The 27,942-nt window shown below is 48.9% G+C and overlaps 1 protein-coding gene across 5 annotated transcripts; it reads left to right on the top strand.

The window, feature by feature from the left end:
• The first annotated feature begins 76 nt into the window (after positions 1 to 76).
• On the top strand, positions 77 to 26,553 carry SP2 (Sp2 transcription factor). Of its 5 annotated transcripts, none has more exons than XM_060134316.1 (8): positions 77 to 131; positions 14,174 to 14,250; positions 15,048 to 15,899; positions 19,548 to 19,589; positions 22,402 to 22,714; positions 23,573 to 23,747; positions 23,962 to 24,155; positions 25,438 to 26,553. In XM_060134316.1, the coding sequence occupies exons 1-8, from the start codon at positions 125 to 127 to the stop codon at positions 25,536 to 25,538; spliced, it is 1,761 nt and encodes a 586-aa protein (XP_059990299.1). In that variant the 5' UTR covers positions 77 to 124; the 3' UTR covers positions 25,539 to 26,553. The 5 variants fall into 5 exon arrangements, with proteins under 5 accessions (XP_059990299.1, XP_059990300.1, XP_059990295.1 ...); XM_060134313.1 differs by lacking the exon at positions 19,548 to 19,589 and adding an exon at positions 1,661 to 1,773 and having other exon boundaries at positions 108 to 131; positions 15,048 to 16,022; XM_060134317.1 differs by lacking the exon at positions 19,548 to 19,589.
• Positions 26,554 to 27,942: the final 1,389 nt, after the last annotated feature.

Below are 27,942 nucleotides of genomic sequence, written 5' to 3'. Positions count from 1 at the left end.
CTTATTGGTGAACGCTGCCGTCGCTCGGCCGGTGGCGGGCTCCGGGATTGGCGGGTGCTAAGCGGGCGGTGTCAGGCTCTCGGTGGCGGCGGAGGCGGCGGAGGCCAGGGAGGAAGATGTCGTAATGAGCGGTGGGTCCTGGCCGCTGCCGGCGGGGTCTTCCCGGCTCTCAAGAGTCGGGAAGACGGGCAGAAGCCGCAGGGAGGAGGAGCCGGGGCTGGGGGTTCCCCCCTGGGGCCGGGCCTGGCGCCGGGGCCCGGCTCCGGGAGGGGCGGGGAGGGAGGATTCCCGCCCGGAGGAGGAGCGGGGCTGGCCAGCCAGGCGGAGGCACCCGGAAGGGGGCGTTCGACTCCCCGCCCCCTCCGAGCCCGCTGGGCTGGAGGGCGGCGCTTCCGGGGGCTGGCGAGAGGATCGGGCACCCGGGGCGGGCCTGGCACCACCTCCGCCCGGTGGCCGACACGCGTCAGCGCTACCAGGCCCGGGGACGTTGCCTCGGTCTGCTCTGAGGAGGCGGTCGACGTCCTGTGCGCTTGTTCTGTGTTCGGGGACCCTCTTGCACTCTAACTCTAGGTGCCCATCCGCAATTCAAGGTTCTCCCGTGTGCAGAGAGGGGCGGGGGAATGCTTGAAATTCCGATGGCACCAACCACATGGGCACTGCTGGGTGTGGAAGCCAACCTAGTTAGCGATGTATCCCAGTCGAGAGATGGTGTCAGGACACGAGGGCACTCCCTAGGCAGATGACCTCTCGCCTGAGACTGCGGAGTGGGCAGAAACCTCCTTTTAATATTTTCACTTGCATCCTTGAACCTCCAACTAGATTATCTGCCAGCTCTTTGCAGAATTGTGAAACGTTTAAGAACTTGTTGACAGAGTTCCCAGCCTGTTACCAGACATCCCAGGCGGGGGAGGGAGGGGACTGCTGAATCCCAAAGGCCAGGAGCAAACCTAAGGAATGATAGAAGAAATAAAACAAAATGGATACTTACTTTCTTCCTCCACCCCACCTTCGTCCCCATTACGGTTCTCAGCCTCCTACCCATGCTTCTTGGCTTATGTTCCTGGTGGCTTTCTAATTTTAGATGAAAAGGAACTGCGTCTTCTCCTCTGGGCAATTGAGAAACTCGTCCTCACTTCATTCCTTGGTTTTGATTCCAATATACTGTCATGTCTAATTGTTTCTTAATTAACTTGATCCAGAGGGACTCAGTCCGGCTTTTCTCAGTGCACATTCTCCCGCAGTTTGTTTCTTCTGAGGCTACTTCTTGCTCACTTATTTGTTTTCTTAGAAAAAGGGAGGGAGGGAGTTCTGCTTTAAACAATTGGCCCATGGTCCCCCATGACATGGGTTTCGTTGCAGATAGAAGGGTGATGATTGTTGCAAGGTACACTGGCATGCACTGTCTAAAACTTGCATGCTGTACCAGAGAAGGCACTAAGTATCACAGTGGAGGGCTAAATGTTGAGTTGGTATTTTGGATAAGAGTTTTTGGGCTAGAAAGTTTAGGGTGTTGGCCAGCTCACAGTTAGGCTTTGCAGGGAATGGTGGTGGAGTCCACACCACAGGAGTAATTTTGATTTGATAACACAAACCTGGTGTCTGCAATAATGAATATAACTGCAGTGTCTTGTTTTGTTTTAAATTCTTGTGTGCGATGAAGGGGGCGAATCTGTCAGACAACCTATCAATTGGGCTGATGATGTCATTGTTCCAGTGGCTTCTAACAGGCATTAATACCTGTTGGAAATGGATTCTCATTGGCTGGGGCGATTGGTAAGTTTTCTAATTCTGGTTCTTCCACTTGGTTGTACAGAGGCGTAACCTCTTTGTTTAAAAGCAGCAACAACAGGGCTTCCCTGGTGGCGCAGTGGTTGAGAGTCTGCCTGCCGATGCAGGGGACACGGGTTCGTGCCCCGGTCTGGGAAGATCCCACATACCGCGGAGGCTGGGCCTGTGAGCCATGGCTGCTAAGCCTGTGCGTCTGGAGCCTGTGCTCTGCAATGGGAGAGGCCACAACAGTGAGAGGCCCGCGTACTAAAAAAAAAAAAAAAAAAAAAAAAAAAAAGCAGCAATGACAACAAAAAAAAAAAGAGAGAAGAAAAAAAAATAAGCTGGTCTGACATAATTACGAGCCCCCTGAGCTAGGCTGCTAAAGACACAGTCTCTTTGCCAAGGAGACCCAAGTAGAGTTAGTTCATAATTGGAGCGTCACCTGACTGCTCAGCAGGGAGAACTGACTCCAGGAGGAAGGAGGAAGAGTTTGGCCTCACTGTTGACAGCACATAGACCGGCAGGCTCTTTTCTCTCAGATTCTATTAAGTTTGGGCCTCTGGAGGCTTGTCAGAGGAGAGAAGAAGCTTTAAGAAGATTGTAGCAAATGCCTGGGGGAAGGAACCTCATGGCATAACATCAGAGAGGACAGTTCATTTTGATATCTTTGGCCTTGAAATTTCTAGTTCTTCTGTTGATGAATAGCAGCCTTTCAGAGAAGTTGCATAGTCTCTTGTACCCTAAACAGTTCTTTGCTATAGGTATGTGATCATTCCCAAGCTTGCTTTACGCAAGTATTGCCCAACCAGGGCCTTTTTGAAAACATTTAAGCTTGTTGCAGCTAACCAGTAGACCCTGGTATTGGCTATTGGCTTGGGTTTAGCAGTCTTCTAGACCTTGCCCACTCCCATCTATATGATGGAAATGTAGCATGTTCTTCTAAGACTTACCTTTACCCCTTCTCTGTAGACACGCAAATTGGAAGCCTTACTTCCAAAGATTGAAAAACTTAGGAATTATTTTGGAGGAGATGGAACAACAGCCACAGAATGAAAGATGCAGAGAAACACTGGGTGTGTAGAGTATCAGAAAATGTAGAGATGTGAACACTTCTGAGTTTAAATGATTACATTGTCCGGTCTGAAACCTCGTGGGCTGCAGACTTAGAGCAAAATCTATTTGGAGAAACTCCAGTATTTCCTTGTGAGTGTATTGGGTGATAAATCTGGAGTGTCCCTGTGAGCAGCTTAACTGGGTTTGTGAACGTCTTCCCAGCAAGCTCTAAGCCAGGACACTTGGCTTCATGGTGGGCTGGAAGCCAAGATGGGCTGAGAAGTGGACACCGTTGTGGATACACTTGTTGATGCTTTTGCTTTGCTTTTGTTTGGATCCACGTGCAACTCCTCTTGTGACTTCCTTCTGCTGAAGGAAGGGAAAGAAGCTTTCTCTTTATTTCTTCCTTCATAGCGCCCAGCACTTAGATCTTTATATTTCTGAACATAGTTGAAAGTCTCTTTCTCTCTGAAGAACTACTTCCTCGGTTATCAGATCTGTTTTTGGCTAGCAGCATTCTCTTAGGAGACCTCAGGGTGGGGAGGTATCACTTTGCTGTCAGTTATCTGTTGGAGCTGGGTGGAAAGATGAATGAAGTGGGTAAAAACGTGGGGCATTCCTAACTCAAGGGCACTGTCCGCTTGAGTAGGAAGGAGGTTAGAGACTGCCCTTGTGGAGATGTTCCCAGGTAGTACTGGTTGATTTGTTCCAGTTGACAGGATTCCAGAATGGAAAACTGATTTTTCTACTGCCTCACTCGAGGCTGAGAAGAGAGCCCAGGAGCAAGCAGAGTCAGCACTGGCAGCCTGAGGGACGCTACCACTTCACTGCACGTCTAGGTCGCGCTCTTTGCCGATGCTCTGAGGCCGCCACTAGCATAGGGGATTGCTTCTCATCAGGATGGGCTTCAAGCTGGCATGCTCTTGGGAGATGAGCTCCACTCAGGAGCAGAGGAGTATAAAGAGCTAAGTGCCCTGTTTTGCTGCTTCTCAGTTTACCCTCTGTGAGCAGCTCCGAGCAGTGTTGAGATGTCAGGGCTGTTTGTGTCACAGGAAGAACGTGCTTGCAGACCCAGCTGTTTGAATCCTTCCTTTGGCCATTTCCCCGAGCTATAGTTTGTTTCAACATCGGAACTGCATGCTGTCCCTAGCCAGAAGCGCCACCACACTGAGAAGTGTTTGTCCCCGTGCCGTGATTTAGGCTGTTAGGTGGTCTCTTTGTCTCAGCCATGCAGTGAAAATGGCGCAGGAACCAGCAGGCACTGGCCTCCACACTCCCAAATGTCCTCTCTCCAGAGCTTCCTCTTTGGGGTGTTTGTTACCTCTCCTAGGGGACTTGGTGGAATCACAAAGCTGCCTTTCAGAGGGTGTAAATAGGCAGTAAGAGACAGCAGGCAGGGCCACGTGATTGGATGTGGAATATTTCTGCCCCTGGCCAGTGTCTAACTGGGAGTCTTCTCAGACTAGCCTCAGAACAGACCAAAACATTTCCCAGCCATCAAAAAAGTAAATGGTGAGCCAGCCCTCTCGTCCCAGGGGAAATGAAGTCACTACTCATTTCAGAACCGATCGTAGCCCCGGGTGAATGTGTGAAGTGGCTCACAAATAAAGCAGAGAGCACGTGTTTGTACCTAATGATATTGTTTAGGGGGGAAAAGTATGTCTTGGTTTTTTTTTCTCCTGTTTTCGACAGAGTTCTGAGGCCCAGTATTTTTGTACCATTTCCTGGGACTGCTTCTGTCAGTGATGAGTTCTCACCATCCCCTGCTGGCTGCCCCGTGTCCCCACTCACTTCTCCAGGGTCCCTTCCAGTCTGATAGGATGCAAACTAGCAACGACACGGTCACGTTTTCAGGAGAGAGATTCAGGGTGGAGACACATAAGAGGTATTCAGACAGCAGGTACGCACGTTGTCTTAACTCACTCGGAAAAGAACTTCTTCCCAGTACTTGTTAATTGAAAGAAGCATTGAGATGTGGTGCCCGGTGTGTGGTGATGAGGTATGTGCTTTGAGAGTTCTGTCCAGGAGAAAGACGGGACCGTGCTGGTCCACGCATAGGCTCTTGTCCCCGTGTGAGGTGACTAGCAAGGTTGAGTTCCTTCTGGGACTGGATCGGCAGAGTTGACCTGGTGAGTGGATCCCAGCCTAGTGCCAGGATATGCAAGTCTGCAGGTTTTCTCCTTTGGTTCTTAAATTCTACTCAGGCTCTCCCGCTCTGCAGCCTCCAGGATTCATTCATTTATGCACTCAACAAGCATATATCGGGCACTTGCTGTGTGCCAGGTTGTGGGGTGGGTGGGTGGGGGGTGCATCACTAAGTAAGGCAGAGAGAAGTCCCTGCCTTTAGGAAGCTTACATCTTAGTGGGAGACAGTAAGGCTAACTAGTAGATACTAGACAATGAGAAGTGCTAAGGGGAAAAACCAAATAGAGGACGGGAGAAGTGAGAGGAGCGGTTTACATAGGGTGGTCCGGGAGGGTAGTCTGAGTAAAACCCTGAAGGAAAGGAGGGATTGAGCCAGGCTCAGTCTGGGGAGGGGGTGGTGAGAACTCAAGCAGAGAGAACAGCAAGTACAAAGTCCCTGAAGAGGGGCCATACCTGGCATGTTCAGGAACAGCAGGGAGACCAGCGTGGCTGAAGCGGTGAATGAGGGAGAGTGACGGGGAGAAGTCAGAGAGGTCACATGGGCCCCTTATGTGTCATGGTGTGGACTTTGACTGGGAGACGGAGTGTACTGGGGGCTCTGAGCAGAGGAGTAACATGATTTCATTTAAGTCTGATGGATCTCTGGATGCGTGTTGAGAATAAACCAGCAGGGACAAGGTCAGAAGCCCAGCTAGGAGGCTTTCGCACTTATCCAAGTGAGAGGTGATGGGGACGTGAACCTGGTTGTTAACAAGAAGTGGTTGTGAAAGCAATCAGATTGTGAACATATTTTGAAGGTAGAGCCGAAAGTGTTTACTGACAAGTGTAGAGTGGAAAAAAGAAGGGTCGAGGATGACTCCCAAGGTTTTAGGGCTGAACAGCTGAAAGGATGGAGTTCTATTCACTGCCGTGGGGAAGTCAGAAGAAGGCACAGAATTAGGTAGATAACAGGAGCTCTGTTTCGGGCTAGGTAGATTTGAGTTGCTTATTAGTACCTCCAAGTGGAGATGTCAGTAGGCAGTAAGATATACAAGTCTGAAGATATAAGTTTGGGAGTCGTCATTATATAGAACCTGTATATATTATTGGTTTCTAAAGCTCTGAGACTAGATGAAATCCCCCAGCAAACAGGTGTAGACAGAAGAAAAATAGGCCCCAAGACTGAGCCCTGGAGCAGCCCGACCATTTAGAGTTTGAGACAAGGACCCAGCAAAGGAGTCTTAGAAGAAGCAGCTGGAGAGATAGGAGGCCACCCTACAAGCCAAGTGAAGAAAGTGTTTCAAGATAAGAGGGGCCAGCTGTCAGATCAACACCAGCTGAGGTCTAAGAATTAACCATCGGACTTGGCAACGTGGAGGTCACTGGTCGTGGGAGCAGTGTTTGTCGTGTGGATGGGAGGGGGCAAGCTAGCTGGAACAGGTTCAAGAAAGACTAGCAGGAGAGAAATGAGGGACAGCAAGTATGGGTGACCCTTGCAAGGAGTTTTGCTTGAAAAGGAGAGAAATAATGGATCTTGGCTTATAAAGGGAATTTTAACTTCTTGATGAAATTGTGGACTCACATCAGGGCTGAGGCTGGGGGTCAAAGTTGGGAACAGGGAAGACAGGATGGCTCAATAACTGGGTGGAGACAAGATCTCCATTCTTTAGCCTGTGGCATTAGCCACACCCAGAACTGTTCTCATTTCATGAAAAGTCCATGAAATTCCTTTTACTGTTAGGAGCTCTTTATATGGTTAGTATAGTTGTTGGAGATTTGCTTCTCAGAAATGCTTAGAGCAATTTGGAGTCTTTCTTGATCCTTTCTCCAGCTGAGCTGATTCTCTAAGCCCATTTCTCAGCTCCCTTTGAGGTCCAACTTTGTTCTCTAAAACCAGCTGTGGCTTGCTTTTCCCTCACCAGCTCTGAATTCTTCCAGGCTAGGCAACTGGAAAAGACTGGGCTTAGGAACGGTTTTGTTGGCTTCAGGCCCAACTGAGCTGGCCAAAATAGCCAACAGGAGAACTGTCTACACAGAGTGAAATTCCTCCAGGGGAAATACCATAGCAGACAGCCAAGATGGCCATAGCCAGGGTGGTGGGACCCCACGAGGCAATAAAAACCTAGTACCCCCAGGCCTGGCTGTGGAGTTTGAGCCAAGTTCTTTCCCAGAGCCTGCTGTTGTGGTATTTCTTTGGATCCCTTCTCTCTCAGCCCCTGTCTCAAGAGTAGTATTCTCAAGTGAAAGACCAGTGGAACAGCCCCTAGTCTGATGGCCAGGGCTCCGGGGTCCCACGTGAGGCCTCTTCCTGTTACGTGGTGCTTGCTCCCTGAGTCAGCCTATGGAGAGAGCCCTAGAACACAGCTGCACTCCCTGCTCCGTCATGGGGGTGGGGGGAGTTCTGTGAGGGGTGCCGTGGGGCATATACACTGGCACAGAGCAGGGGCACTTGCCCCAGACTTGGGGAGCAGGAGGGAAGATGTCAGGAGAGTTATAAATGAGCTCTGAAGAGGGACCGGAGGTGGCCAGACAAATGGGAGCAAGTGTGCTTAGGCTCCGAGTGAGAGGACACGTTGTAGTTCCAGAAATGGAGAAAACTGAAGTGTTTGTCCGGAGGGTTGGAAGGGCAAGAGATAAAGTGGGAGAGGGGGAGGTGCAGGGAGGGAGGGGGTGACTTGTTTGGGCCTTTATAAGGTTATCTTAAAATCCTTTGGAAGCTATTGAAGGATTTAATCTGGGGAGTAACTGTGTGGGATTTACATTTTAAAAGAGTCTTCAGACCAGTTGGTGGAGGCTGGATTAGAGGTGGCTAGGCCAGAGGCTGGGAGGCCATTTTGAAGACTTTGGGCCGCAGGTGGTTAACGCCAGCATAATGCAGATGGAGAGAGGTTTGTATTTAGGAGGTAGACCCAGGAGGACTTGAAGACTGAACGGTGATGAGGATGGCGTTCAGGTTTCCTTGTGATTGAGAGGCTGGTTTAACCAAAAATATTCATCATTCATTCAGCCTGCAGGCACTGAAGTGTTGCTGTGCTGTGTTAGGTTTGATGTAGCAGTTCAGCGGTGAAGACAGACCTGGGCCACCCTTCCATGAGTGTGGAAGAGAGACATTAAGCCCATGATTATTTAACGGGTGGTGAGTTACCAGAGGAGTTAACCTCATCTCAGGAGTCCTGGAAGGCCTCTCTGAGGAAATGACATACCTGTTACATTACATAGTGGGCTCTTGGGGGGAAAAAAAAACCTGCCTGAGACCTGAAGGGTGAGTAGGTGGGTATTAGCTAGTGAAGAGAGAAGAGAGCTCTAAGCAAGGAAAGGGCAGCGGCAGAGATGGAGGCTCTTCAAGGATCTGGAAGGAGGCCCGTGGTGGCTGGGGGTGAGAAAGCTGGGGAGAGAATGGGCAAAGGTGACAGCTCAGTGTTGGAAGTTCTGTGGCCAGCCCAAGTGGAAGGCCCACAGAGGGCTGGATGTACTGGTCCGTCACTCAGAGGGCAGATGTAGGCAGTTCATAGACCTGGGAGTCATCAGCCTGTGGAAGGTACCTGAAGCCATGTGAGTGGGCACAGTCACTCATGGAATGGGTGTTGGGTGAGAAAGATGATGTTGAGGAACATCCATATTGCAGGGGTGGCAAAAGGAAGAGGAGCCCACAAAGGGAAGAGTTGGCCGGAGAGGTAGGAGAAAATCCATGAGGATTTCAAAGAGGAGGGAATCGTCAACGGGTCAGAAACTGCTGAAGGGGGTCAGTTGGATTTAACAATGAGGAGGTCCCTCGTGACCTGGGCAAGTGCAGTGTCAGTAGAGAGCTGGGGTGAAAGTCCAAGTGAGAGAGGAGGGGGTAGCAAAGTGCTGGCAGCTTTTCCACTAAGTTTGGCCGAGAAGGGAGGAAGCTGTAGCTGGAGGGACGGAGGTGGAGATGAACGATCTGTATGTACTTCAAAAGCCGGGACACTCGGGGATGCTTTTCCCCTGGTTTTGGAATTAAATTGGCTTCCAGCATGGGGAAAAGGAAAGTCAGGTGTGGTCCTGTCAGGCACTGGACACCCCCCAACCCCTGTCTGGAAGCCGTGTTTGATAGCCTTGGAAATTTTCCTTGCAGCCTAAGAGAGCTAACTATTGCTTGTGTAGTAAATCACCGTAAAACTTCACGAGCCAGAGGACTGTTGAGAAGGTTTTAGCCAACCCAAATTAATGAAAGTCTGAATGATAGCACTCTGAAGGAAATGCAGCCTTTTCTTCCAAGAATATGCAATAACCCCACTCACCAACCTTGCTAAATGTAGGTTTCAGTGAGCAGATATAAACTGCTGTTAAAAGCAAATGGTACCATTGAAACAGTGGCAGTGGTATAAAACAGTTCCCTAACTATGCCTTAGAGTCCCTTTGCAGGCTTCATACACTATTTAGCCTCGCTTTGAATAGTATGAAGGAAAAGCTAAGCCCAATTTATGTCCAAATTATACATTTTAAATATAAGGCTCCAAATTAACGAGGTTCTAAAGTACCTTTGAATATAGTCCTGCAGTTAGGCATCTATGCTACTTCTTAACCACTGTTCATTTCCAAATACCAATTGGAAATGCTGCTTTTCCCTTTCATGGGTAATCCCAGGATATAATTCTGCAGTGGCAGGGAGATTAGTCGCCCAGGTCCACAGCCCAGGGGCCACAAAACTGAGTGACTCTAGGAGAGATACTTAAAACCACTGGTTTGAGATCTGGAGTATTTCAGGGGCCAGCGGGGAAGGCAAATGAAACCAACCAAGATGGTGTGGGTGGAGTGCCCACAGTCTGCAAGGGCGTCAAGACTCTGCTGTAACTTTTTTTTTTACAAAGTTTATTTATTTTTTTAATTTTATTGATTGATTGATTGATTTTTGGCTGCGTTGGGTCTTCATTGCTTTGCATGGGCTTTCTCTAGTTGCGGTGAGTGGGGGCTATTCCTCATTGCGGTGTGCAGACTTCTCATTGTCGTGGCTTCTCTTTTTGCGGAGCACGGGCTCTCGGCACGCGGGCTTCAGTAGTTCCAGCACGTGGGCTCAGTAGTTGTGGCTCGCAGGCTCTAGAGCACAGGCTCAGTAGTTGTGGTGCACGGGCTTAGTTGCTCCGAGGCATGTGGGATCTTCCCAGGCCAGGGCTCGAACCCTTGTCCCCTGCATTGGCAGGTGGATTCTTAACCACTGTGCCACCAGGGAAGTCCCTGCTGTAACTTATTAACTGAAGAGCCTCTTAGCCCAGCCCAGTCTCCAGACAGTTTGAGTCCAGGGTGATAATGACTGCAGGGCGAGAGAGGGAGATGGGAAAGGGAGGTGAATAAGCACTGGGCCAGTTTTCATTTTGTTTGCACTCTGTCCTGTTCTAGTGTCCTTCAGTTTCAAAACAGGGGATGTCTGAGGGAGAGTCATTCACCATTTTTAGCTAAGTGAACCTAAGCCCAGGGGAACCTCCTGGGAGAGGCCCTGCCTTCCCTTCCCAGCCCTGCCGGCAGCTAACTCATCTTGTGTTTTTATCGGCAACACGGTTGGAGGATTATAAACAAGTTTAAATTCTCAAACAAGATCATTTAGTCCAAGTTCCCACCCCATCTAGACATCCCATCTCTGACAGAGACACACATCCTGTCTCTGGCTAAATGATTTCAGAGAAGGGAGAACATTACCTCAGGAGGCAACTGATTCCATCTTTTGAAAGTTGTCCCCTCTAATAAACCGAAATTTCCACCCCAAAGTCTACCCATTGAACGTATGTATGGAATAAACACCCTGGTGGGTATCGCTCCTCTGGTGTCCTGGTCACTACCATGGCTGCCCTCCTCTGAACGAGCTCCATTTGAAAATCCCCCTTTCAAAATGTCCCTCAGGATGGAACCTGACACTCCAGATGGGGCCCGAGTGCAGAGCAGATGAGGACTATTATTTTCTTCTATGATTGAACTTTTGGAAATTCAGTCCAAGATTGCAGGAGCTTTTTCGGCCACCACATCTAGATTCTAACTGCTTCCCATTTAACTTTGAGTCAAAACCACTGGGGCTTTTTCTCATGAGAACCGCTATTAAGCTCTATCTTCCTCTCCTATATGCATGATTTTTTTTCTTTTTTTTTGCTTAACCCAAGTGCAGTGTTTACTCAGCTTCAAAGTTTAAACCACCATTTATTGATAACCCCCTGTGTGCTCAGTGTTTTTCATATTACTGACGCCTCCTAGAATCCTGTAAGGGTGACATTACCTCTGTTTTACAGACGGTGCACTGAGGCTGGGAGAGGAATGCCCCAGCGATCCCACAGTCTGCATTCTCATTTCGGTCTGGAGCCTCATGCTGTTAAGCACTGCACATACCAGTTTTTTAAGATCTCTTTGAACCCTAATACAGACACCCATTGTGTTCACAGTCCTCAGTTTTGTGACATCCATAAAGTTAATTTGCCTTCTAGGTCTTTTGCATGGTTTCCCAAACTTGGGTGGTGGAGAGACTGCTTTGAAGCCGTGTTTTCCAGCCTGTAGGGCACAAAACCAATTTAGTGAGTCACAACTGGCATTTTAAAAAATGAAATAGAGTAGAAAAATACCAAAGCCCATGACATGTAGCAAGGGCAAATTTTGTTTCAGGAAATTCTTATTACATCAGCACAGGACAGGGAAGTGTGTGTGGGGGTGCATATGCGTACACTGGGTCTTGATGTAAATTGTTTTTATAACTGTGGTTCATGGTCTAAGTAGTTTGAACACTGCTCTAAAGGGAAAATGTTTTTCAGTCAACTTAGATTGTTTTCATTATAAGGCTGCAGCCTTAATTATGTATGCATATAAATCTGTTTATCAACTCATAGATCTAGTTCCCATAAAATTTAATTAAATAACTACAGAAAAGCCAATAGAAGTCAAATCAACAACATCATTTTGGGAGGAAAACAGTTGACTGAGCCCAAATTGCTGCTGTCAGCGTAAGCGCAGCACAGACTTGCCATCCGGGCTCCTTGAGTTCCGCATGCCAACCCTGCAGTGTCTAGTGCCCAGCAGCATGGTCTTTCCAGGCTTCTGAAGAGCCGTCATTCCTCACTTTGCACAGATGTGTCATGAATTACATGTGCAGAATTGAGTTGTCTTAATTAGCCCATGTAGTTAGAGTGGTGCCACTTGGTACCAGTACAGTTGTAAACACACAGGCCCAGAAATGTGCAAATCTTGGTTAAGCAGCAGTCACCCAGCGATCTGTAGTACATGTTCATTTTTAAAAGATGATCATCACGGTGAAAACACAAGAATAAAACATTCTGGTAGAGAAAGCACGAACCTCCGAGGAGAAGCCTGCATATCCTGGTCCTGGCGTGCACCCGTAGTTTGAGACCCTGGTTGACACCATAGCAGCAAACTGCTCAGGATGGCCTGGGTCTCAGCACTTAGGTGGAGGCACGTTCAGCTTAGCCCCCAAACCAGACTATCATCCTGCCTGCAGTTCTTTTCCTTCTCGTTCCTAAGAATACTATGAACATTTCAGTCAGATGCCTTGTTGTTATAAAGTACACAGTGTATACCATTCTCTTGATGTAGCCAACCAAAACCCCCAAAAAAGAAACAGGTTTGTTCAGCATGACTTGTTTTTGGCAACCCCACGCTTATTCTTTGTGATCACTGCTTCCTTACCTCAGTAATTGTAGTTGCTGTTCAGGCATTTGTTCTAGGATTTTGCTAAGGATCAGTGTCTGTAATATTTCAGGATCCACATATACGATTTTGCCCAGAGCTCTCCTCTGGCTCCTCAAACAGCTTGCAGGTGTGCCTGCAAAGCGTCTCCCTGCTCTGGAGTGCAGTTCATGTGGCCTTAGGGCCTGGAAACCATTTAAGGCTTTGATGAGCCTACTGTACTTACCTGTCCTGGGCTGCAGTTCCCGCTTTACCTTTTCTTTACCTTTCCCATTTAAGAGTCACTCCCCCAAAGAGAGAAGCCAGAGGCAGCTGAAACGTGAGTGGTTCCGCCTTCTTCCTGACCTCTGTCTTCTTCCTGCCAGATGCCCAGCAGGGTCTCCATGCCTGAGTCATTCTGCCTCTTCCAGTCTCTGAGTAATACCCTTCTTGTTTCGGTACCTCCTGAAACCTACTTTCCAAAGGTCTAAGATACAAGTCCGGCTCTCTGCCTGGTGTTCTTTTCCTTAGTGATTTATAAATTATAAGATGGCTTAGATCCTTTCCCCCCAAATTCTCCTGATTTCCATTTTACTTGTATTTCTCTTAGATCAGACTTAAGTTCAGAGTAGAGATTCCTTTCATTACTTCCTCAACGTTCTTTATTTTCCTTTATTTAAAACAAGTATAGTAGAGTGTATTCGTTGTGGGGAAAATGAGAAAATACAGAAAAACAGAGGGAAAAATTCTTTAAGTGAAGAAAAAACCTACCACCAGGAGATAATGGCTTTTAACATTTTAGCCCCTTTTTGTTTTTAGACTTTTTCGTGCTATATTCATATGTAGAAATATATACACATTTAAGGAAAAATAGAATTTATTATATTTTCATTCTCATTATATTCAGTTATCAGCTCTCCTAATCTCGGTGATACCTATGGGGCCATGCCTGTTGTCCTATGTAAAACTGTAAATTCATTTAAAGTAATTCCCTGTGTGCTATCTATAATCTATACCTGGGCCATTGTGCTTATGTGGCGAAAGCTGAGCACAAAGCGCTCAACACTTTTGCATGGAGTGGGTGTGTCCTCCTCGACAGGGATCCTGGCCCGGAGATGCTTCTTTCCCAGGCTGGCTTGGCATCTGGCTACGGGAGGAGTGAGCAGGAAGCCTGGGTCAGAGCCACAGGATTAGCTGGGGGCTTCCCCTGCCCACCGTATAGGGGTTCCAGTCTAGCTGGGGAGAGTCAGCAGTACCCGGCAGAGAGGGCTCCATTAGGTGGCACAGTGTAGTTACTGAAGCCAGTGTTATTATAATCTCGCTATCTTCACGTTATCCTAGACTTTATGATGGTTGGAGGAGACGGTCCGATAGAGGCAGGACCCGCTATCCTCACAGCCTCAGATGGCTGAGTCTGAGAAAGGGAGAAGGTCATCTACTGAAAGAGTTGTAGGGCTGCTAACCTTGAGTGGGGAAGTGTGGGGAAAGGTCATTAACCTCTCATGGGGAGGCAGCCCAAATAGAGGCAAAAAGAAAATCTGAGGCAAGGGGACTTGGGTTCTTTTCGGGCATCACGGGTATTACTCTATCTCTTTTCTTCCAACAGATCCACAGACCAGCATGGCTGCCACTGCCGCTGTCAGTCCCAGTGACTACCTGCAGCCTGCCGCCTCCACCACCCAGGCGAGTGAGCAGTGGGCTCTGAGGGTTGGGGGCTGCATCAGCCTGGAAGGACTCACTGAAGCTGACATGAGACCGCATCTGAGCTCTGCCCTGGCTAACTATAACTCCCCGAGGCAATGAGACCAGAGAGGGTTCAGTTTTCCACTTTTTCTGAACTAAGAAACTAGGGCCACTCATCTAAGGTGCCACAGTTGAGTCAGGGGGAAAAGCAGGATGAAACTCAAGTCCTTTCCTCCAGACCCCACTGGCCATAAAAGGAAAACAGAGACTGTGTCCCCGCACCCTGGAGGCTCTTTCCTTGTAGCTTCAAAAGAACAGCCCTCCTTGATCAAAAAAGTCATGTCCCAAGCACTGGAAAACACTCTTCCAAAGGGTTTATTCCTCCTGTCCCCCTCCCTTTCTTTTTCCCTCCCTCCCTTCCTCAGTCCTTCCTCACTTGATGACTCAGTAAGGTGCGCTAATGGAGCTCCATCTATAAGCTGAGGGTGATTCCGTGTCCTCATTAGACACTAATAGACCAGTAGGGAGTAAGCGGTCAGCCCATGCTGTTAGTTCACCCTGTCAAGGGGTGCTTCTGGGGAGTTCCTTCCTGAGAAAGACATTTCTCACCCTTTCTCCCTTAATTTCTCAATGGAGAAACCAGTGGGGAAGGGGAGATGGGCCACTGTCCGGAGAGGATGCTGGCTCCCTGCCCGCCGGTGGGGGGGAGCCTGCGAAGAGGAGAGGATCTTAAAGGGTGGGGCGGCTGGGCAGCAGGCCTCCTGTCTCACTCCTTTTCTCCACGTGGTGTCTTGCAGGACTCGCAGCCATCTCCCTTAGCCCTGCTTGCTGCAACATGTAGCAAAATTGGCCCTCCAGCTGTTGAAGCTGCAGTGACGCCTCCTGCTCCCCCGCAACCCGCACCTCGGAAACTCGTCCCTATCAAACCTGCCCCTCTCCCTCTCAGTCCCGGCAAGAATAGCTTTGGAATCTTGTCCTCCAAAGGAAACATACTTCAGATTCAGGGGTCACAGCTGAGCGCGTCCTATCCTGGTGGGCAGCTGGTGTTCGCTATCCAGAACCCAACCATGATCAACAAAGGGACCCGATCGAATGCCAGTATCCAGTACCAGACGGTCCCTCAGATTCAGGCAAGCAATTCTCAGACCATCCAGGTACAGCCCAATCTCACCAACCAGATCCAGATCATCCCTGGCACCAACCAAGCCATCATCACCCCCTCACCATCCAGTCACAAGCCTGTCCCCATCAAGCCGGCCCCTGTCCAGAAGTCGAGTACGACCACCACTCCGGTGCAGAGCGCGGCCAATGTGGTGAAGCTGACAGGTGGAGGGGGCAATGTGACACTTACTCTGCCTGTCAACAACCTCGTGAACACCAGCGACACCGGGGCCCCCGCTCAGCTCCTCACGGAGAGCCCCCCGGCCCCGTTGTCTAAGACTAACAAGAAAGCCAGGAAGAAGAGTCTTCCTGCCTCCCAGCCCCCCGTGGCCGTGACCGAACAGGTGGAGACGGTGCTGATCGAGACCACGGCGGACAACATCATCCAGGCAGGAAACAACCTGCTCATCGTTCAGAGCCCTGGTGGGGGCCAGCCCGCTGTGGTCCAGCAGGTCCAGGTGGTGCCCCCCAAGGCCGAGCAGCAGCAGGTAGTGCAGATCCCCCAGCAGGCCCTGCGGGTGGTGCAGGCGGCATCCGCCACACTCCCCACCGTCCCCCAGAAGCCCTCCCAGAACTTTCAGATCCAGGCTGCTGAGCCGTCGCCTACTCAGGTACCACGCACACCCTCTGCACGCGCCTCCCTCTCCTCCTCAGCTCTAAACGGCTGATGCTCCACCCCCATTGGCTTGCTTTCCTAGATGATGCTGATGCATCTCCTGATCTGACCTGAGTGTTGGGAGTCAGTACTGTTTGGGGTGGGTAATAAGTGACCATTTCTGCCAGTTCATAGGGCCACGTACTGCTTATCTTTAGAAATCAGATGCGACATGCCTATGTACCTATATTTTGGAAACTTTCTTTATGAGAGTCTTTTGGCAGGGGGATGAGTAGCAGGCAGATACATACTTTTTAATAATAAAGTTTATTTTTTTATTCTAGAATTACATACTCCGAATGATAGCAAGAATGAAAAAATTCTAGTCAGAACCATAGAATTTGATGTAAAGTAAGAAAACCAATGAGAAAAATGCTGATCATTGTTAATGACAAAAAAAAAAATTAGGAAGAAGCACCCTAGCTTCATAGCAGGGATATTTAGGATAGATTCTTCTGGGATGCTAACTTGAACAGGAGCTTATTTTTGGCGTTCATTAAGGTGCTGTAATACTAAAATTTATTTGGCTGTGCAGAGCAGGTTTTGTGCTTTGTGTAAGCCTAGTAAATGCCAGAGATTAGGCCCATGTTGAAGATGGAGAACCTGGAACTCAGAGAAGTTACCCAGTATCCAGCTCTCATGGAGCCCAAATGACAAAAGAGCCAGGATTCAACTAGATTTCTGACCTACGCTTTTGTCCTTACTCCACCCTGGCCCACCCTGGCTCTTGTGTATGGCAGGGGCTACACTTAAAATTGTACAAGGATTTTTTTAAATATAAAAACCAGCTCCTGCCATGGAGGAATTTACAATCCAGCTGTCTGTAGAGAGAACCGAGGCGTCAGAGTGAGTGACGGAAGTAGGGAGTTGTGTAGTCTCCCAGGTGGAGAAGTGCCCTTAAGTTTGAGCTGCGGACGTAACGGATGCACAGGAAATCTGAGGCCTGCCCTCAAGTGCCTCCTCCTTTCTGGCATATTGCATACTGCCAAGGGGTTTTCTATGAATCGTGTAATTTGTTACAACACGTGTGAGGCTCCCTTATCAGACCTACCTTAAAGGTGAAGAACTGAGGGATACCCGCTAACTCCTCTCTGCAGTGCCTCCCCTCCCTTCCCTGAGGTCCTGTGTCTGGAGACTGATGGAGGCAGGGCTTAAAACTAGGTCTTCCTAAGGAAAAAGGCATACGTATGCAGAAGGATTTAGCTACTGCATTACTTTGTGATGATGACATAGTTTTCTGGTATCTGGAGGTGCTTTCTGTTACCCAACGGTAGATTTAGGCTGTTTCTAATCTTATCGCTAAATAAATTCCTAAAAGTGGGTCAAAGGATATGCACGTTTTAAAAAATGTATTATACCCTGTATCAGAGAAATTGGCAATCCTCAGCCCTGAGGTCAAATCTGGCCCATCTATCTGTTTTTGTAAATAAAGTGTAATTGGAACACAGGCATGCCCATTTGTGCGGCTTTTGCACCACAAAGCAGAGACCTCATGACCTGCATAGCCTAAAATATTTACTCTCTGCCCTTTACAGATAAAGTGTGTTGACCTCTGCTCTACATTGTGGGAAAGAAAATGTTCTAGTAACAGAAACTTCAGATATGCAGAAAATAGCAATGATTTGCAAAAGGGGCACATACCAGAAAATTGAGGATGAGATGTGTATTTATTAAGAGATAACATGAGGTTTGTTTGTTTGCTTTTCACTGAGAACCACAGTCCTAAATAACCCAAGGATCAAAAATAACCCCAATCAAAATCACAGTAGAATTTTTTTTTAAACAAGTGACTTTTCCCCCTGTATCATTTGAGTGTAACTTGCCACCATGCCTCTGTTACTTCCAAATGCTTTATAGAAAGTGTGTAATTCTTATACGCAAGGAGGACAACAGCACAACCTTCAGACATAGGCAGTTAGCAAGGAAACACACTGACGTCTGATACAGAGACCCCATTCAGGTTGCTCATCACTTGCCGCAATGATTCCTTTGTGGCAAAAGGATCTCATCCAGTATCACACATTCCATTTAATTGTCATGTCGTCTTAGTCTGTTTTGACCTGGAATAGTTCCTCAGTCTTTACTTGATGTTCATGACCATGACACTTTAAAAGGACAGTTACTTTGTAGAGTGTTCCTCAGTTTAGGTTTGTGTGATGTTCCCTCATGGATAGATGCAAGTTGTACACTTTTTTTTGCAGAAATATCAAAGAAGTGATGCTGTGTTCTCACTGCATCCCAAAAGGAGGTGCATGGTTTCGATCTCTCTCAGTACTGGTGATGATTAAAGTGATATTTAGCGGGTTTCTGAACCTTAAAGTTACTTTTTTTCTCTTTGTAATGGATTAGTATTTTGTAAGGAGATACTTTCTGTGTAAATATCTCATTCCTTATCAGACTTTCGCCTGCTTATTTTAGTAGCTTTCACTGTGTTAGAGATTTTTTTTTTTTTGGCCAGACTGCAAGGCATGTTGGATCTTAGTTCCCCGACCAGGGATCGAACCCCAGCCCCTTGCAGTGGAAGCACAGAGTCTTAAGCACTGGACCACCAGGGAATTCCTGTAACTTATTCTAAAATAAAAAGTTAATTTAAAAAAATCTCTTATCATGGGACTTCCCTGGCGGTCCAGTGGTTAAGACGCTGCGCTTCCACCACAGGGGGCCTGGTTTTGATCCCTGGTTAGTGAACTAAGATCCAACATGCCTTGCTGTGCGGCCAAAAAAGTTACATTTACAGAAAAGTTGCAAAGGTAGTACAGAGTGTCTTATACCTCTCACCTGGTCCCCCACCACCACCTTGTTAAACATCTTACATACCAGGGTACACGTGTCAAAACTAAGAAACTGACATTAGCATGTTACTGTTCACTAAACTCCAGACTTGATTGGATGTCACCATCCAATCAATTAATCAGTTATGTCCTCTTTCTGCTCCAGGATCCCGTCCAAATACCACATTGCACTGTGGGCATGTCTCCCCAGGCCCCTCTGGTTGGATAGCTTCTTAGTCTTTGTTTTCCATGATCTTGACTAGAGGCACATTGGTCAGGTATCCTATAGAATATCCCCCAGGCTGGATTATAGGTTTTTGGAAAGAATACCACGGAGGTGAAACGCCTCTTTTCATCACATTATATGTGGGGTACATGATGTCCATACAACATCTCTGATGATGTAACATCCCTGATGTTAACCATTATCACTTGGTTAAGGTGGTGTCTGCCAGGTTTCTTCATTCATCAAAGCTGCTACTTTTCCCTTTCTCAATTCTTTGGAAGTAAGTTGCTAAGTCTCCCATCGTCAGGGGTGGGAGTGGGGGTGAGAATTAAGCTCTACATCCTGGAAGGGAAGGTATCTATATAATATTATTTGGAATTCTTCTATAAGGAAGATTTGTCTCTTTTCCATTTATTCATTTATTTATATAAATTTATTTATTTATTTATTTTTGGCTGTGTTGGGTCTTCGTTGCTGTGCACAGGCTTTCTCTGGTTGCGGCGAGCAGGGGCTACTCTTCATTGCGGTATGCGGGCTTCTCGTTGCAGAGCACGGGCTCTAGGCATGCGGGCTTTAGTAGTTGCAGCATGTGGGCTCAGTAGTTGTGGCTCGTGGGCTCTAGAGCGCAGGCTCAGGAGTTGTGGCGCACGGGCTTAGTTGCTCCATGGCACGTGGGATCTTCCCAGACCAGGGCTTGAACCCGTGTCCCCTGCCTTGGCAGGCGGATTCTTAACCACTGTGCCACCAGGGAGGTCCCACCATTTATTTTTTTATTCGATCATGTATTTATGTCAGTAGAGACTCATGTATATTTATTTTATACTTTGGAGTACAATCCAATACTGCGTTATTTATTTTGTTGCTCACATTGTTTCAACTCTGGCCATTTGGAGCTCTTTCTGGTTGGCTCTTGCATCTGTGTGACATACTCCCAGTCTTTTTTTTTTCTTATCAGCTTTTTTTAAAAATAAATTTATTTAAATTTTATTTATTTATTTTTGGCTGCATTGGGTCTTCGTTGCTGCACACGGGCTTTCTCTAGTTGATGAGAGCAGGGGCTACTCTTCGTTGCAGCGCACGTGCTTCTCATTGCGGTGGCTTCTCTTGTTTTGGAGCATGGGCTCTAGGTGTGCGGGCTTCAGTAGTTGTGGCATGCGGGCTCAGTAGTTGTGGCACACAGGTTTAGTTGCTCCACGGGTTGTGGGATCTTCCTGGACCAGGGGTCTAACCCGTGTCCCCTGCCTTGGCAGGCGCATTCTTAACCACTGTGTCACCAGGGAAGTCCCCTTTTCAGCTTTATTGAGGTATTCGCATACTGTGAAATTTACCCTTTTAAAGTGTACAACGCAGTGGGTGGGTTTTAGTATACTCATGGAGTTATGCAGCCATCACCACTATCTAGTTTTAGAACATTTTCATCACCTCAGAAAGACCCCTTTAGTGGTCACTCCTCATTTCCCCCTTGCCCCAAGCCCTGGCAACCACTAATCCATTTTCTTTTCTTTTCTTTTCTTTTTAAAATAAATTTATTTATTTATTTTTATTTTTGGCTGTGTTGGGTCTTCATTGCTGCACGTGGGCTTTCTCTAGTTGCAGCGAGCGGGGGCTACTCTTCATTGCGGTGCGCAGGCTTCTCATTGCGACGGCTTCTCTTGTTGCAGAGCATGGGCTCTAGGCACATGGGCTCCGTAGCTGTGGCGCTCTAAAGCGCAGGCTCAGCAGTGGTGGCACATGGGCTTAGTTGCTCCACGGCATGTGGGATCTTCCTGGACCAGGGCTCGAACCCGTGTCTCCTGCACTAGCAGGCAGATTCTTAACCAGTGCGCCACTAGGGAAGCCCTAATCCATTTTCTATCTCTATAGATTTGCCTATTCTGGACATTTCATGTAAATGGAATCTTACCATAGGTGATCTTTTGCAGCTAGCTTCTTTCACTTAGTACACCGTTTTCTGAGTTCATCCATGCTGTAGCAAGTGTCAGTACTTCATTCCTTGTATTTTCCCAGCCCCAGTCCTGGGATCAACCATTTGTCCTAGGAATCCTAGTTCCTTTTATTGGAGGATGTGATAACAGTTTTTTAAATTCTATCATTTTCTTCTCCATTTGTTTATTTATGTCAGTATGGATTCATAGGTTCCTGTTTTATTCACTGAGTTATAATCCATTAGTATTGTTATTTTGATGTTCAAATTATCCTATGTTTAGCCAGTGGGAGCCCTTCCAAGCTGGCTCTTGTGTTCTTTTCACATGTCACCACCATTCTTTGAGCATTTCCTTACTTTCTGGTATAAGAGGTGTTCCAAGGTCTTCTTGTACTTCCGCTGACCAGAGTCCTCGAATCAGCTATTTCTCAAGGAGCCCTGGTTTCTTTTAGTGGAACATGGGATTTAGAAGCTAAGAGATGGGTGCTAGGTGAGCTCATTGCTCCTGGAGTTTTGCTGCTTTCAGCCTTTCTCAGTGGACACAGTTAAGAAGTATACATAAATATACCTATACATATATCTGTAACACCAAGATAGATACAGAAATGCACACACATATATACATACACTTATATTTATATTTTTCTATTTATATTGAAACCTAAGAGTTTCCATCAATACCTCTAATCCCCATCCAGTACCACACGGTTCATTCTCGTTCTCAGGCTCTAATATGCATATTTTTAAAGGCTTTGGACACATATTCCCAGATTTCCCTCCAGCAAGCCTAGACCACTTCACACCCCTTGACGTAAGAACATGTGCCTATTTCCCTACTGTCTCAGCTACAGTGAGCATTATGTTTTATTGTTCCATCTTTGTTAGTATAAATTGGAGAAAGACAGTAGTCTCTCCACTAATTGTGCCTCCTAAAGGCTGTTTTCATTTCTTTGATGAGCATTCACAGCGCATCTTTTGTGGGGTCATCATTTACCTGCCATCTCATTCTTCAATTCGGAGATTTGGCATTATATTTTTCCATGCTAAGTAAATTAAATGTTTTGTTTCAAATCAACAGTCGGCATTTGTCAGCTTAGTACAGGGATGCCATCACCCCTTTTTGTTGAACATCAACAGTGGGTGAACGTAGGCCTGGGCTAGTTGGAGAAGACTTGGGTGGACAGAAAGGCACCCACTTCTCCCTTGGGCAGGGAGATGATGCTGCATTGAAAGGGGGCAGGAGGGCTTCCCTGGTGGTGCAGTGGGTGGGAGTCCACCTGCCAATGCAGGGGACACGACAAGAGTGTTATACCAGGGAATGGATGATATAAACATTCTTTAATGCAAAAAAAGGGTGGGGGCAGGAGCCAGGGCTCTCAGGGGGCATTGACTTTTTCTCTCTGGCCCCTCCCAGGTCTACATCCGTACACCTTCTGGTGAGGTACAGACGGTCCTTGTCCAGGATGGCTCCCCAGCAACAGCTGCGACCACCTCCACCACCACTTGTAGCAGCCCTCCATCCCGTGCTGCTCATCTGAGCGGGACCAGCAAAAAGCACTCGGCTGCGATTCTCCGGAAAGAGCGTCCCCTGCCAAAGATCGCCCCTGCCGGGAGCATCATCAGCCTGAACGCAGCCCAGCTGGCAGCGGCAGCCCAGGCCATGCAGACCATCAACATCAACGGTGTCCAGGTCCAGGGTGTGCCTGTCACCATCACCAATACTGGCGGTGAGGGAAGGCCCCTGGCCCCAGGCATGGGCAGCCTTGAGTTAAGGTTGGAAGGAAAGGAGGGAGCCTTTGGACTGGCTTGTGCTGCACTTCTCAGTTCAGTGGTAACATTTGGTGATATTTACGGTATGAAAGCAGCCTTGCACATAATCAAAGGAACATTGTAGGTACCTAGCACAAATGGTTCGTTGCATTCTTTAGCTGGGTGAAGGGCAATTTTCAAGGTAGTGGGAGCTCTCTGAATCTCCTCCCTTCCTCCTTGAATGAATTTCCAGCACTTTATGCATTTGGTTTAGTGGCCTGGGAGAAGTCCACCCACAGGCACTCCCCCTGCTTTGATGGCTTTATGCAAGTCCTAGAGGGCTTGACTTGTTCCAAAGCCCGTAGAACGGACTCTCCCTCTGTTAACAAAAATCCCTGGAGACTTCCCTGGGAGCAGAGTTGGTGTCTCACAAGGGCCTAAGGTTGGAGGAGATTCTGGAAAAACACTCCAAGACCCATGTGGGCAACGTCTGGAAGTGAATTTGGCCTATGTAGTATAGTGGTTCTGGGCATTGACTCTGAAGTTGACTGGGTTCCCATCCAGATTCTACAAGTTCTACATGTGTGGTCTTGAGCCTCAGTTTCTTCACCTTTAAAAGGGGGATGATAGCACCTATTTCATGGGGTTATGAAACTTAAGTGTATTGATACATTTAAGATCTCTAAAATGGTATCTGGCACATAGCAGGCTCTCAAAAATACTAGCTGCTATGACTGTCAACCTTACTATGTGCTGGAAGGAAGAAGGGGGTCAGGCTCCCTCTTCTGCCCCTTTGGGCTTCCTCACCCTGAACTCTGCTCCACTCCTCCCCACAGGGCAGCAGCAGCTGACAGTGCAGAATGTTTCTGGGAATAACCTGACCATCAGTGGGCTGAGCCCCACCCAGATCCAGCTGCAGATGGAACAGGCCCTGGCTGGAGAGGCCCAGCCTGGGGAGAAGCGGCGCCGCATGGCCTGCACGTGTCCCAACTGCAAGGATGGGGACAAGAGGTGATTTGAGGAGACGGGCCAGGTGGCCAGCCTGGCGTGTGTCCTGTTCCCCAAGCCCTCCCTGGGACACAGACAGAGTGGGGACCAGGTAGCGGCTCCATGCTCTCCGACCTGACCCCACATCCTCTCTCCATCCTGTCCCGCCCCCATCTCTCTACCTCCCCGCTGTCTCTGCTTCCCATTCCCTCCACCCCACCCTCAACCCAATTCCCAGGTCTGGAGAGCAGGGCAAGAAGAAGCACGTGTGCCACATCCCTGACTGCGGCAAGACTTTCCGTAAGACGTCCCTGCTGCGGGCTCACGTGCGCTTGCACACTGGCGAGCGGCCCTTTGTCTGCAACTGGTTCTTCTGTGGGAAGAGGTTCACACGGAGTGACGAGCTCCAGCGGCACGCCCGCACCCACACAGGTCTGCTCCCTCCCCTGCGGTGCCCTCCAGCCCCCGCCCCCCCACTCCACACTTCAGCTCCCTGCCTCTCTCCCCACCCCCACTCCATTGTCCTCAGCGACATGGAGACTCCTGGCCTGGCCAAGGAACTGCGGCACTGAGCGAGGGCTACAGACTGTCTCCTCGGGGTGCAGGACTACCCGGAAAGTCTCGCAAGCCATTCCTTTATTGCAGTGTTTCCCAGAGTGAGGTCAGTTGCGTGGCACAGCCTTGATGGCTTCTGCCGTAAGCTGCAGATGTGTTTAACGGTCAGTGGCATCTTGTGCAGGCACTGGACTACACATTCTACCCGTTAACTAATGTCATCCTCATAACGACTCCATGGGGACGGCACTTTGATTGTGCCCATCTTACTGAGGCATGGAGCGGGGGCTGGGTCACACAGCCAGTGACTAGTGGAGCTGGTTCAACCCAGGCCCTCTGGCTCCCAAGTTCACGCTCTTAGTCACTATCCCACATTGCCTTTCCTACTGTCATTTACCGAATGATTTTCCTTAAATCACTTCACTATTTTTACTTACTATTTTTTTCACTATTTTTACTCTTTTATGTCCAGTGCAGTATTATTTTTCACATCACTGGCTTGGGTTGATAGCTAAGTGTTTTAATGTACTGGCAAACAAATACAAAACTATAAAGTAGAAAATCGTTCATGCATCTGCCACCCGAGATTGCCCTGGGTGTCTCCGGTGGTCCACAGCACATGCTTTGAGAACTGCCGCTCCGGCAGATGCCCCCAGTGAGCAGATGCCTGTCCTGGGCCTGGGGACACGAGGCCCAAAGCTCTGGCTCCTGGCCAGCGTGGCGGGGCAGGTCACGCCCACCCTCTGCAGGCTGCAGAGTAAATAGAACAGCAGCAGAGCCTGCCCGGGTGTGCGGCTCAGTCTGGCAGGTCAGAGGGGAGTGGGGTTTCCCTGTGAGGGGGCAGACTTTGAGCCGGGTTTAGTCAGAGGGACGAAGATCAGAAGAAAGTAGGTGACAGGCTACATGGGAAGCGTCCTGGGTGCAGGTGCACAAGTATAGTGTTTGGCACAGCACAAGGAATGGAAACAAAGTAGACTGGAGGGTGATGGCGGGGAGGGGATGAGGACTGACAAAGGTTCCCATCAGTGGATCACGGAGAGCACTGTGTGAGCAGCAGGTAGGCCGGTGACACGGCTTCACAGGTGCCCCTCACACCTCACGTGTGTGCCTCCTTTTCCGGGGTATGGCACTGTGAGTGACGGGCATCTCCTCTTCCCAGGGGACAAACGCTTCGAGTGTGCCCAGTGTCAGAAGCGCTTCATGAGGAGTGACCACCTCACCAAGCATTACAAGACCCACCTGGTCACGAAGAACTTGTAAGGCCAACTGAGGCGGGAGGCCTCGCAGATTGCAGACCCCTGCCTGTGTCCTGCCTGGGCCCCTGGAGGAAAGAAGGCCCACGGCTGCCCTGGGCCCGCCCTCTCCCGTCCCTCCTGTTCTGCGACTGTCCCCACAGGAAGGGACTCTACCGCCCCCATACTCACCTCCTTCTGAAGCCCCTTGGCTCCTCCCTGGCCCTCCCCTCTCACCACAAGCTCCCGGCCTGCCCAGACCGTGGACAGTGGCCGTGCCCAATGAGACGTTCTAAACCAGGACGAGTGGGAACCCTTATTTCCAAAGGAAAAACGTGAATTTCACTCCATCGAGGAGCAAAGTGAGCCCCCCCTCCCCCAAACACTGCCGGAGTCGCATCGTGCCATGCCCCTCCCTCTCCTGCACCTCCCTGGCCCCCTCAGCCACTGCGGGTGCCCCGGGGCCCTGCACGCAGGGCACCACTGGCATCCAGCTCCACCTCCGGAGAGGCTCCAGAGGCCGCCTCCACTCCACATTCCCCTGCCCCACCCCAGCTCTCCTCCAGCACATTCCAACTTTCTATTTAAAAAGTAAAGCTACCCACGGACTCCCTGATTCCCCTCTTTTTCTATGGGGAACGTTGCCTTATACTCTACTTCCGATGATGAACACTGTGTATTGTGTGTGCTTTAAAGAAGTTTTATTTAATTGCTCCCTTCTTCCTGTTCTTGTTACTCACCTCCCCCATGCCTGCTTTTAGTTTAGGGTTTTTGGGGGGCAATGATGAGCATATGAATTTTTTTCTCACTCTAGTAATTCTCTTTTCTAAACGACACAGCATTTCAACTCGAATCTGGATTCAGGTAAAACACCTTCCCATCCTGAACCTCATCCCTCCCCCTCATCTCACCCACCCCAACCAGCCCAAGCCCTACTTGTGTACAGTGTATATTGTATAATAGACAATTGTGTCTACTACATGTTTAAAAACATATTGCTTGTTATTTTTGAGGCTTTTAAATTAAACAAAAATCCAACTTTATTTTTAGTTGTAACTGCTTGAGGTATGTTTTTGAATTAAGTGACAGATTTGTTATCCTTTATTAACAATGTACTTTGTTGGTCAGCGCTGGGCTGACAAAAATTTTTTCTTGCTAATAAATTTAGTTGCCTGAGGCAAAATCTGCAACTTGGCACTGCAGCTTCCTTTGTCCTTCCCCTCGGAGAGCTCCGAGAGGGGAGTCCTGAGGAGGGAGCCCTGGTCTCTCGGAGCTGTCCGCACTGGGACCAGGGCAGGACCTTGTCCTCCTGACCTTGACAGATCTAGGCCACAGCCCGAAAAGGGCTTCAGCCACAAGGACCTCCTGGCATTGGCACAAGCCCCCAGAGCACCTGGGGGGCTACTCCAGAGGGCAGGGCCTGGTGCAGGCGTTCCTGCTGTGTTCTCCCCTAAGCCAGTTTTGCCCAGATCAAAGCAGGCATACTCTGCCCAGAGACTCAAATGAACAGCAGTGCCTTCCTTACCAGCAAGTGAATTCCTCCACTCAACTCTCCAACCCCTGGAGCAGGGCTTTGGCCTCAGAGCCCGTTAGTAAGAAGCTTAGGAGAGAAATCCAAAGGGACCTTGCCTCAGTCACTTCCAGAAGGCTAAAGAGTCTGGAGAAAACACAGTTCCCCAAGGTCCCTTCCCAGGGTGGAGGGCCAGGCCAGAACCCAGCTCTACCCTAGAGAGAACCCTGGCCCCAGTTTCTGTTCTTCTACTGTCCCTCACCCCAGCACCGCAGGGAAGGCAGCAGGCTGATTTTGGTTTTAGCAAGTGCTGCAGATCTGAAATTTTGGTGGGGATTTTTGGGGGTGGGCAGGGGTGGGACAGGGCTCATTAGGAGATCAGGGGTTGGGATGGTAGGCAGACTGCGATGGGACCCAGCTCAGTACCTGTGTTTACACCTAGCAGGAGCCTGAAGAGCATCTGTGCTGAAGGAAGAGGCAAGTTGTTCTCAAGCATATAGAGAACAGTACGTGCTTTTCTTGTAACAACAATGCCTCTTAATCAGCCTCGAAAGGACACAGCCAGGGTGGCTGTTCTGTGCAAGAGTGGCAAGGCTCGTTTAGAGCTATCAGTCTCCTTAACTGTGTTTCCTTTGTCACCAGCGCCTGCATTTTTGCAAGCAAACAGCTTGTCCTTAGAGCCAGTGCACCCTCACATCAGCTGAAGAAATAAAAAGGAGATGGATCTCAGATCACAGGTCCTCTGCCCCCATCACTTCTTTATTAACAGGCAGGGAGTCCCGTCCCAAGCATACTTAAGCCCTTTGGGTGATACCAGACCAACCACTGTCTCTACCCTGACATGGAAGCCTCCTAACCAGCCCAGCAGCCCCACTTCTCATTGCTGCACTGGCGGGAGGAGGAAGGCATGAGGTATATTTAT

Source organism: Lagenorhynchus albirostris, chromosome 20 (genome assembly GCF_949774975.1).
Source record: "Lagenorhynchus albirostris chromosome 20, mLagAlb1.1, whole genome shotgun sequence".
NCBI lineage: Eukaryota > Metazoa > Chordata > Mammalia > Artiodactyla > Delphinidae > Lagenorhynchus > Lagenorhynchus albirostris.
This window is presented reverse-complemented; position numbering and strand designations above follow the sequence as displayed.

What these genes read in the sequence shown, in the direction of transcription:
- SP2 (XM_060134312.1), top strand. An exon ending in TGCAAGGATGGGGACAAGAG is followed by an intron (nt 23,748 to 23,961) that starts GTGATTTGAGGA and finishes CCCAATTCCCAG; the next exon opens with GTCTGGAGAGCAGGGCAAGA. An exon ending in GCACGCCCGCACCCACACAG is followed by an intron (nt 24,156 to 25,437) that starts GTCTGCTCCCTC and finishes TCCTCTTCCCAG; the next exon opens with GGGACAAACGCTTCGAGTGT.